This window comes from Callorhinus ursinus, unplaced genomic scaffold (genome assembly GCF_003265705.2).
Source record: "Callorhinus ursinus isolate GAN/ISIS: 27379988/994484 unplaced genomic scaffold, GSC_fseal_2.0 scaffold12, whole genome shotgun sequence".
NCBI lineage: Eukaryota > Metazoa > Chordata > Mammalia > Carnivora > Otariidae > Callorhinus > Callorhinus ursinus.
Window position 1 is genome coordinate 71,677,567 of NW_027397074.1, and position 12,417 is coordinate 71,689,983.

Consider the following 12,417-nt stretch of genomic DNA (forward strand, 5'->3'; position numbering starts at 1 on the left):
ATTTCATTTGGTTTTAATCCATCATCCTACTGTAATTGAAGCAAAACTATAATTTATGAGTTTTTAAGGGATTTCTGTTTTAATCTCACAAAATGGCACCAGGAAATAAGGAATTTAAGCAATCCGCTCTAAGAAGTTGTGAAGGAACTCAAATTTAAATCATTAATTGAAACATCAGTGGTTAATAAGCTATTTTTATACTTTGTACTTGATGTCAAAAATCACACTACAATCATCTTAATGGGATAACTTGAAAAAAAAAAATTCCAAATGAAATGATTTAAGCGTGCAGGAGCTACACAGTGTCTGGGTAAGGAAGTGGCCGCAAACAGTATATAATAAATTGCTCTACACATTGCACTACCTGCACATTATTCAATGGAGGAATTCTATATTCTAGTTCCAAAGGCACATTGTCCTAACAGTTCATTTTCTAACTGATTTAAAAACAGAAAAGTTTGTAAGCCAAATGTGATGATTTACCAAAATACTTCTATCATTACAAAAAAGACAAATGAATAATAACAAACACTACAAACCAAAAACCTAATACATGAAGCAATACAACAAATACAAAATAAAAGAATAACCACAAGTCTTTAAAAAAAAAAAAAAACCTAAGGATGAACATAAAAGGAGAAATGCAAAATGATTTCCATTCCACGGTCACCTATTAAAGTAAATCCTGTGCCTCTTTATTGCTTCTGGAACAATGGCAGGGCCCAAGTGGCTCCAATGAACTCAGCAGAACACTGCTGAGCACACGCGGGCCTCAGTGACCAGCAGCTGACACGCATCTCTAAAGTTCAGGAGGCAGAGGGCTTACCACCTGCTTCCACACGCCCTGCCACCACACTGAGCAATTAAGAGAAATATCCCAATCTTAAGCTAACAGGAAATTCAAATTGCCACCATCACTTAAACTATGTACACAAACGAGCATTTCATAGTGAGTTATAGCCTACATAAACAAAGAATATTAACTTTAAGCACAAATTCTAAAAATTTTGGTCCTAAAACAAAGGAAGTGGTAAAAAGACCATCCTGAGCAGCTGCCCAGATCTAATAACCAGTAGCACACAACAGAGGTCATTTTTGAGTGATCTTTTATTTACTACAATTTAGACGTGAAAATCCAAGTAAATGCTTGCTACACTCCTTCCCACAGTGATAAATGAAAAACTTTAAAGAAAGTACTCCCTGTACACATGGAAAGGTAGTACTGCAGGATAGTAAAGTGCAGGGACTCCATAGATGTGGGTTCAAATCCCAGACTCATCACTTACTAGATACAAGCTTGGGCAAGTTCCTTTACCTCTCAGTTTCCTTGTTTATCAAGTGGGGTAAACAGAGGCACTGGGTGGATGAATGACTTAAAATACATCAAGTGCTCAGAATAGCACAGAACACATAACAAATACAAGGCAACACATGACCCGCAACTCTTTTTAGTTTTCTAATTTTAGTTGAGCAAATAGGTCCTGTACTCAGAAATGGTTTTCACAACAGCTAATACGTGATCCCAGTGTGCATATTCTATGTGCTTGTCATCTGTAAACTGTGAAGAAAGTTTCCAAAGACGAACCCTATCTGCTTCTGGATGAGTGGGATGCAGAAGAATATGGATTTCCTCAGCAAAGTATTTACCAGAAACTTAACATGAGCCACTTGCTTCTTAACAGTCTTCTCCAGCCAGGAAAGGAGGGGGGAGGGGTTATTACTTAAACATCACAATGTGCCAATGTTTGGAAATATTATAATGCTGACAAAAAATTTACATCTGATTTACAACTATGTTGCCCACACTCCTCGTCAACTCAAGGCTCTACCAGCAAAGCTGTTAAGGTCAGGAAAGGAAAGAGGGGACCCTCTCCATATATTTTTCCACTGTTTCCAAAGTGAACTGCCATAGAAGGATCTCACATTCTTCTACACTCTTCCTAACACAGCATTCACTAGCAGCAGCAGCAGCAGATGGCTTCCAGAAGGGCGGGGACTGAGGGCTCAGCCAGGGTGATGAGGCCCAGCCTACGTGGACCACCATCCATAAATACGGACTTCTGGACTCAAGGAAATGGATATGAGGCCACTGCCCACTCACCTTCTAAAACAGAAACAAAACTGCAGCCACTCAACAAATGCTGTTTGGACAAGTATACTCCTCACACACAAATGTCCAAATTTGAGAGGAAATTATCCTGACCACAGGTTTCTCAAACTCAGCCCTAATAGCATTAGGGCCTGTGAAGGTGATTCCCAGGTCTCTAGGAAGGGAAAAGGCGCGGGGCGGGGGGGGGGCCGTCAGAGCTCTACATTCCTAGTCCTAGCCCTAACCAGATGGCACTTGAATCAGCTTTCTATTGGAGTCCCACGTCAGGCTTCCTTTGAATAAATGTTTTACAAGATGATGTGAGGCAGTATGATTCTATCACCTCAGCAATAGGTGGTGTGGGGCTGAGGGGCAGTCCAATTCAAGTCCCGTTCTGCTGCTGAGAAACTTTGCATATGTCTACTTCAGTCATCTGTTTCTATAAAGCAGGGATAAACTATGAATGCTATTGTCAGTGTTATGGAAGGAATGATAAATGATTTATAGAGCACATTACAAGCTCCGCTCTTCCCCAGATTGTACTGGTAATGCAGAAACTTCAACAAGAACTACTACAACCACAGAACACTCAGAAACCAATTCCTAGAAACTTCCAAATGTAGAAACCAACTTTAGCACAAATTACTTCAAACACTGGCTTCATGAGAGAAAACTCTGTAATTACTGTCAAAAGAAACGTGAGCAAGAAGTGGTTGAACATCACTGCTGCTATTACAATCAATAAAAGTTACAGATCTCTATGGCATGCTTGACTGATTCCGGTTTTCCAGGTTTAATATTCCCACCATGTAGAAATAGCTTCTTAAACAGAATTCAGGGTAGGATCCTACAACAACATAGCATCGATAAGAAAGAAAATTGGCTTTGGAAAAAGAAGAGAGGTAAACAAAACACAGACTGGATAATCCAACCTTCTATAATGGTTGGTTATAGAAAGCAGTCGTCTCTGTTAAAAACAGAAAAGTGCCATTTGAAGAGAAAAAGATGAAAGTGGCAGATGGCGAAAGATTCCAATACCTAGTACGTACACAGCACCTCTAATCATCTTCCAGGGAAAAAGTATCAGGTGGCTAAGACGCGACCTTCCTCTTGCACTGAGAACAGGTTCATTCTTTATCTACTTTTAAGCAAATGTAATAGAAAAGGGATAGGTATAAAACAACAGCAATGCAGTATGCATTTTTAAAAAAGGCTTCAATAAGAAAACAATTCTCTTATATATAGGGATTTTCATACTACAGAGGGAGCTCTTAAATGTTAGCGCATATCAAGGAGTATTTTGCAGACAATGCCAACAAGCCATCCGCTACACAGGGAAATGTGCTCACATCACAGCAGAGTGGTACACGTTACATCGGACATCAAATGGAGAGTGATTAACTCGAATTTCTTTAATCACCTTATTTGCAAATATTTCTAAATCAGAAGTGAGAGTCATTTGCCTGTGACAGTTGAGTGCCTTGAGAAAATATTGACTCATTGATCTTTTAAAGTCACTTGAAAACTCCACTTTTATAATACGCCATTGATAAATACCAGTTATTAACAGCACTTGTTCCTTGAAAACTGCTGTTTTTTTTTTAAATTCTTATATACCTAGAGATTACAAGCAGGTTGAAGGTATGCAATTTCATACATGTGTGATTTGTGTTTACAACTGGAAAGTGATGTTTAACACTACATTAATTTAAGAAAAAGGTTTAGAAGTATCTATAGTCTCTAGTTAATGTCTTTTTAAAGGCATAATTTGCTTTTACTTTTAACAAAACATAGCATATATATGTATATGTTATAAAACATACAAGTATATAAAACAGACCATCCTTGCTAGAAGATTGTCAGGATTTTCCAGCTCCAGTGATTCAGCTGAACAAATGTTTTTGAGAACTCGCTATGTGAAAGGCACCACACCGGGTAAATGACTTCAGACTTATGTATTTTCAATGTGACACTAACCTACAATACCGTTTTTCTCCAGTGGCTTCTTTACTCCTTTCTTTCTAAGCTTTTTCTTCCACAGGCAGAAAACAACTAATCATAAAACTGAAATGAATTATTATGAGTTTAAACAGAAGATACCATCGCTGTGAATTTCACTTTTACTGTAAGAAACTAAATGCACAAATAAGCTTTAAGCCCTTATTTGATAACATAAGCCCTTACCTGATGTTTAAATTGAAAAAAATGAATGGACTGTGTTTAACTTACCCAGATACTGACAAAATTTATGACTAATTTATTAAACCAAATTAATTATTTTATGTCTCACAAATGTAAGGTAATTGTTCAAGTCATTAAAAATGGGGTAAAATTTTAACTGCTTGCTGTTCATCTAAAAACAGCAAGGAAGTCATCTTGGTTGATGTACAGTTGGTTACAACATCATGTAGCTATTCCCTTTCTTCCTGGTTTATTGAAGAAAGGTTATTAAAACTGAAACACTTTCACTTGCCTTTATAGGTAAAGAGGTGAAATTCAAATGCCAAAGGTCAGAGGTCAGAAGTAGTCACATTTTTCTTGCTGTCAGAGATTAACTCTTGGAGGTAGGGTGCAGAAGACCACATTTTAGAAGTCTATACTCAAACTGTAGCATACCGCGTCCCTGCCATATTGGCTTGCTACAGTTCCAACACAGTAGGGTCAGCTATAATCCAAAATAGGCAATAGAGAATAACAGCAAAAACAGACTGCTGATGTGGGCATTTAATTTACTCTTGACTCCCAATGCACCAAACAACTATTCCATCCATGAGATGCTGTGGTAAGCAAAAACAGGATTCCAAATTAGACCCATCAATTTTAGTGTGTGTACTAATATTACGTCAATGATTTGGGGGGTATCAGCTTGTCAACTAAGCAAATCACTGAAGCTTTTCATAAAACAGAATCAGATCTAAAATAACCTGAATTGAGAGTCCATGTGTAAATGTTTTCTTAGATATGAAAAAAAGAAAAAAAAGAAATGAGAATACAGCATATCCAGTCAGACTGCTTTACAACTAGCTACATGGTCACTGGTCTTAGTAGAGCACTTCTCCTAATAAAGCAACTTTTAATGAGGCTACATCTGCATGTTAGATTTAAGGGAGTGGAGACTCAAAGGAAAGGAGTTCGGGTACATTTTCAATGGCCTAATGAAATATCCTCAGTTTAAATTCTGATTTCTGAACAGGCTGTACATGGGTGTGGCCACTGCCAGGCAGAGATGCTGTCAGAGGCCTTCTGCACCAGGTGGGACACGAGACACTCAGGAAGTCCCTTCAGCCTGGCAGATGTTACAGCCTCGAGTGTGTCTTGAGTGTGCTGGCAGAATATGGTTCTAGGACCACAGTCTTCCATGTCTTCTCCCACCTGAAAGCATCTCACAACTGCCGCCTGCCCCGCGGCAGTCCTGCACAGTTGCCACAGCCTGTGTGTGACATCAAAATTTGCACAACTGGTGTCAGCAGCCTGGAAAAATCCCAGGAACGACAGTGGAGCAATCTTTTAAGGAATGCTGAGGCGCCAAGGTTTTGATGGCACGGAACAAGAACAAGAACATCAAGTCCAAGAGTGATTCAGAAGAATCAGATGCAATGTGAGCAAGGTTTAAGAACCCCTTCACCCTGGGTGTCCCATTGGCAGCACTAGTGACATACTGAGCCAGATAGTTCTTTGTCTGCGTTGGGGAGGTGGTTATCCTATGCATTACAGGACGTTCAGCAGCACCCATAGCCTGGACCTGCTAGATGCCGCTAACACCAAGCAAGCTGTGACAGCCAAAAATGTCTCCAGACATTGTCTTACGTGCCCTGGGGACGAAAGTATCCCCCCTCCCCGAGGACCAGAACACTGCCTTAACCTATTTATTTTGCTTACATTTTCCTTTTTAATGAATACACAAGTGATAGGTTTTTAAAAATTCAAAAAATCTTAATGAGCTCTTTCAATAAAATTTCTAAGAGATAAACCATTATTGCTATAATTTGCAGCAATTTTTTTCTTAGTGGTATACCAAATGCTTCTTAAAATCGGTGACGTCTTCAGTTCAATGGAATTTAGCCACCCACCATCCTTTCCCTTGTTGTGAAGCCTTCATCCTGACGTCCTTTTAGGGACTTACTTCTTCCCCACTGTGTACAGTTTTAGTAGTACCCAGTTCTTCACTAGCTACTAGTTCTCTCATCTTCCTTTTGATTCTTTTGAGCTATCCTATATGCTTCTCAAAATGTTCTTGCTTCCTAAGTTAGCCAGAGTTAAGTTTCAGTCTTTCAACCAAAAACCCAACTGAAACAAAGGACCTTCTTTAAGTAAGCCTGACAGAAGACATTTTAGATTATTTCCCTGCCAGAGAATTCACCAACTTAGTAAAAATGTTATTGTTCCCTCACCACTTGCCACATATAGGCAGAGTGATTGGGGTATAGATGAAACCAGAATTGTTGAAATAGTATGATGGCTCCTGGGGATTCATTGTACTCTTCTCTCTTTTTCAGCGTGCTTTAAAATGTCCATAATAAATAATAAATATTCTGTAGGGAAAAAAAATATGATTTCCAAAGTCCTTTTTGCACAAATTTGGCTCCTTACATGTATATGTGCCTATGTGCCACTCTTAAGTGCTTGAGAACTCGCCTACCATCATGTGGGCACCTGGAGAGCAAGGTAAGACTAGTGAGCAGCATGTACACAAGTGACAGGACAATGGCACAAAGAACCATTCTCTAACACTGCGTACAAAGCTTTATTCAATCAAGGCAACAGATACAATAATGTATTAAATGCTTCATGACTCCAAACACTTGCTTTTAAAAGACTACAGAAAGAGGTGCCTGGATGGCTCAGTCGGTTAAGCGTCTGCCTTTGACTCAGGTCATGATCCCAGAGTCCTGGGATCGAGCCCCACATCGGGCTCCCTGCTTAGTGGGTAGCCTGCTTCTCCCTTTGCCCCTTCCCCCTGCTTGTGCTTTCTCTCTCTCTCAAATAAAATCTTTTTAATAAATAAATAAAATAAAAAAGACTACACATAGAACTCTCTTAATGTGGGGCTCCTGGGTGGCTCAGTCGGTTAAGCATCTGACTCTTGATTTCGGCTCGTGTCTTGATCTCAGGGTCGTGAGATCAAGCCCCACCTTGGGCAGCCTGCTTAAGATTCTCTCGCTCCCTCTCCCTCTGCCTACCCCAACCCATGTGCTCTCTCTCTCTCTCAAAAAAGAATTTTTTTCTTAATGCTTTTCCTAAAATTTCTTCTCCAGTAGAAAGGAAAAAAAAAAAAAACGGCTATTGATTCTACCAAGAACTATCATATAGATGAACACACACTTTTTGCCAAGATTTGGCAGCTGGAAGTTTTCATGAAGAAAGCGTGAAACATAATTTTTTTTTTAAGAAAAAATAATAAAAAGGTTTTACTACCCTCCGCTCTCCTTAAAGGTGACAGAAAATAAATTCCTTATCAATAGTCATTTGTCCAGTTTACAGTGAGGCTGCCAACCTCAGTCCACATGAGGTATGAAATTGGATCTCACTGGCACCTTTTATTCATCTCATGTGCCCTTCAACCTTCCACAGACCAAGTCAGAGCAAATGAGAGTTTAATAATGAAGGGGAAAAAAAACCTACAAAAATAAAAACCAAACACCACAGTAAGGAGTTATTGTAACCAAAAGCCTGTACCATATGGGGAGAAAGGAAGACAAAAATCCTATGTGAAGTATAATAAGCAAAGTAAATATGAGCATCTAACCAAAAAAAGCCTTATTAAAATAAAATCCAATTAAAAATAATAAAATTTCAAAGACAAGAAATTCTACCATAATGTATCGATTTTCTTTGCTTCTTAATGAAAATGGTCTGAAATTTTTTGAATATTTAAACTTCACTCTCTAATTATACACTCCATCAACCTAACCCAATTAAGTAATTATAAAGTGCTGTGTAAGAAAGTATTGAAATACACACGGACCCTTTTAGCAGTACTAATTACATCTTGATTTTTTTTAAAACCCTAAGCCATGAGCCTTCCCTATTTCCCGAAAAAACGGTGGTCTTAATCTAAAACTCATAGCCTGTTCCACACATTCCAAGCAAATCAGAGATAGCTTAGCACTTCGTCAAAGGGAAAGAAATATTAGAGAACATTTTCAAACCCCTCAGTTGAGAAATAAAATCTTGAAGGCCCAAAGAGGTTAAATTACATGTTGAAGGTCCTGTGGTCAGTGAAGACTAGAATCCAATCCAAAGACTCTTTACATTAAGCTCTCTCAAACAAAATAGTTAAGCAGTCCAAAATAAAAACAAATACATACTAGGCATCTACATGTGGTAGGCATGTGCCTAGTATTCACAGCAGGAAGACATTCACATGATTATATAATAAAACTCTGTGCTATATGCAAATTTCAGAAATAGCACAGATGGGAAGCACTTGACTCTATCTTGGATTAAAATGTATTCACATATTTTCATGAATAAGTATATACTTTAAATCTTTAAAAGTAGTATTTTTTACCAAATAAATATTATCATGCTGTTTTGAATGCTGCTTTTCTTCAATTTATGGTCTTTCCACATCTTTCTGAATCAGCACATAAAGATCTACCTATCTAGTATTCCATTGTAGGTATATATCCTAATTCATTCATCCAGTCCCCATAATGGGCATTTGGATTGCTTCTGTTTTCTACTATTACAAAAACACTTCAGTGAACATTCTCTCAGCTGTCAGTAGTATTAGTAATGACAATAATTGCATAGATGTACAAAAGACTAAAATGTTCAAAAATGGAACAAAAGTATGGAGGATTTTGATTTTCCAACCTTACATATTTCTGCAATGTCTTCAGCTTAAGTGAGTACATTACTAATTAGTGCTAGTTAGTGTCAATATGGACTTTAAGTCAAACATGACATTCATCATTAGCTACAATATTGTAAGCCTTAACACCCATTGTAGACTATACAATTTTCAATCATAAACACATATGTTGGAAGAAACTTGCCTAAGAAATGCCTGGAGAATCCTCAAGAACTACTTCTCACATAGTAAGAAACTTCTCAGTAATCATGCAGCTAAGAACCTCACAAGAGATACAGTGGTCACAATCAAGTGTGGGAAGAGCATGACATCGGGCTTTCATAAGCACAGTCCAAAACTAAAAATGGCCACATTCTTATACTCAACACATTCTGAAGTGCAGCCAAATGCAAATAATGAGTCTCATTACAATCATCCCTCTCCAAAAATGTTTTGTAATTAGGATAAGAGGCCACCAAAATCTCTCTCAGATACCACAAAACTCACCGTTTCTGATTTTCAGACTCTTTCCTGGCTTGCTCCAATGCCAGCTCCTCAGCCACTCTTCTCTTCAGTTCTTCATCAGAAACTAGGATCAATAAAGAGTGGAAGGAGATAAAATCAGTGATTTCTTTTTTTTTTTAAGGTTTTATTTATTTGCTAGAGAGAGAGAGAGCGCGCGTGGGCAAGAAAGAGTGAGTGAAAGCATAAGCAGGGGGAGCAGCAGGCAGAGGGAGAAGAAGACTCCCCGCTGAGCAGGGAGCCCGATGAAGGACTTGAACCCAGGACCCTGGGATCATGACCTGAGCCGAAAGTAGACGCTTAACGACTAAGCCACCCAGGTGTCCCCAATCAGTGATTTCTTAAAAAACAAAAGCAAGAAAACACTCCAGAAAACAAAGCTGAGACTAGATCTTAATGGGCAAAGTTCTGCCAGCTGGTCAGCGCCTCCTTGGAACTACCTAAGCACTGTAAAAAAGACCAATTAGTGCACTTCAGGAGTAATTTAATCAAAAGTTCCCTGGTGACCTAGAAATTTCCACACCTGCCAAAATGTATAATAAACTCAAGGAGCTGCTTACCACCCAGTGGGGACTGAGCCATTAAGTACAAATTCTTTAAAATGATGTCCTATCATTAAAGTCAGACAATCATGTATAAGGGGAGGAGAGGCTGTAAGAGAGAGATTTCAGAATGGAAAATGACACCAAAACATTCTCATTTTGATAATTAAACACGTTAATTTTTTTTTAGTAGGCTCCACGCCCAATGTGAAGCCCAATATGGGGCTTGAGCTCACAACCCTGAGATCAAGACCCGAGTCAAGATCAAGAGTCAAGACACTTAACCAACTGAGCCACTCAGGTGCCCTATATAATCAAACACTTTAAAAAACATTTCTGACAGTAAATCATTTGTATTTATATTCATTTTTCCATGATTTATAAAAAAAGGACATTTATGATTCATAAACATTTTAAAACCATATTTTTTGGAAAATATGTCATTCAACATCAAATGCCAACAACTGGAGAGAAACATGGAAAAGTGCTGAGAAGACAGCTGGAGCTTTCTAAATACCTGGTGACCTGATCTGAAACATCTGGTCTTTCCAATTGGAAAATGTACATGTTTTGTAAAGATTCTTATAGCTATGATAGCAAATAAAATAGACAAATTTTATATATTCCTTAAGAGCCTTTCATAAGAAATAAGCAGAGACTATTTCTGCTTTACTAGGAACCCACTACCTAAAATCATGACCAAGAAAGCACCAGAAAAACTTGGGAAGATCTAGGAATACACACAGTACTTAAGAAGTACTTCAAATGGTGGAGCCTATCAGGTGGAAAACTAGATGGACACTTTACTTGATGATCTCCATGTTATAAGGGCCTTACCTCAGGGCATATGCAAAAACTGAATTACAATGGGATATGAAAAACCTTTTTAAAATTTAGCTGACATGTAAAAAATAAATAAATATAAATAAATAAATAAAATTTAGCTAACATTAATCATCAAGACAGTATGGTACTGGCACAAAAACAGATACATAGATCAATGGAACAGAATAGAGTCCAGAAATGGACCCTCAACTCTGTGGTCAACTAATCTTCGACAAAGCAGGAAAGAATGTCCACTGGAGAAAAGACAGTCTCTTTAACAAATGGTGTTGGGAAAATTGGACAGCCACATGCAGAAGAATGAAACTGGACCATTTCCTTACACCACACACACAAAAATAGACTCAAAATGGATGAAAGACCTAAATGTGAGACAGAAGTCCATCAAAATCCCAGAGGAGAACACAGGCAGCAACCTCTTTGACCTCAGCCACAGCAACTTCTTCCTAGAAACATCACCAAAGGCAAGGGAAGCAAGGGCAAAAATGAACTATTGGAACTTCATCAAGATAATAAGCTTTTGCACAGCAAAGGAAACAGTCAACAAAACCAAGACAGCCGACAGAATGGGAGAAGATATTTGCAAATGACTTATCAGATAAAGGGCTAGTATCCAAAAGCTATAAAGAACTTATCAAAATCAATACCCAAAGAATAATCCAATCAAGAAATGGGCAAAGACACGAACAAACATTTTTCCAAAGAAGACATCCAAATGGCCAACAGACGCACGAAAAAGTGCTCAACATCATTCGGCATCAGGGAAATCCATATCAAAACCTCAATGAGATATCACCTCACACCAGTCAGAATGGCCAAAATTAACAAGTCAGGAAACAACAGATGTTGACAGGGATGTGGAGAAAGGGGAACCCTCCTACACTGTTGGTGGAAATGCAAGCTGGTGCAGCCACTCCTCTGGAAAACGGTATGGAGGTTCCTCAAAAAGTCAAAAATAGAGCTACCCTACAACCCAGCAATTGCACTACTGGGTATTTACTGCAAAGATACAAATGTAGTGATCCAAAGGGGTATGTGCACCCCAATGTTTATAGCAGCAATGTCCACAATAGCCAAACTATGGAAACAGCCAAGATGTTCATCAACAGATGAATGGATAAAGAAGATGTGGTGTGTGTGTGTGTGTACGTATATATATATATATATATATATATATATATATATATAATATATTATTATGCAGCCATCAAAAAAAAAACCACACGAAATCTTGCCATTTGCAACAACGTGGATGAACTAGAGGGTATTATGCTAAGCTAAATAAGACCATCAGAGAAAGACAAGTACCATTATGATCTCACTGATATGAGGACTTCTTAATCTCAGGAAACAAACTGAGGGTTGCTGGAGTGGTGGGAGTGAGAGGGATGGTGGCTGGGTGATGGACATTGGGGAGGGTATATGCTATGGTGAGCACTGTGAACTGTGTAAGATTGATGAATCACAGACCTGTACCTCTGAAACAAATAATACATTATATGTTTAAAAAAAAAAAGAAGAAGATTGTAGGAAGGGAAAAATGAAGGGGGGAAATCGGAGAGGGAGACGAACCATGAGAGACTATGGACTCTGAGAAACAAACTGAGGGTTTTAGAGGGGAGGGG

The 12,417-nt window shown here is 38.4% G+C and overlaps 1 protein-coding gene across 2 annotated transcripts in view; it reads right to left on the bottom strand.

Annotated features, from left to right (window-relative positions):
• Positions 1 to 12,417, bottom strand: part of CHCHD3 (coiled-coil-helix-coiled-coil-helix domain containing 3) — a 266,047-nt gene that overhangs the window by 199,271 nt on the left and 54,359 nt on the right. For both annotated transcript variants that reach the window (XM_025854801.2, XM_025854800.2), the window contains exon 3: positions 9,393 to 9,474. In XM_025854801.2, coding sequence (XP_025710586.1) covers positions 9,393 to 9,474 — 82 coding nt within the window. The remainder of the gene's footprint in view (positions 1 to 9,392; positions 9,475 to 12,417) is intronic.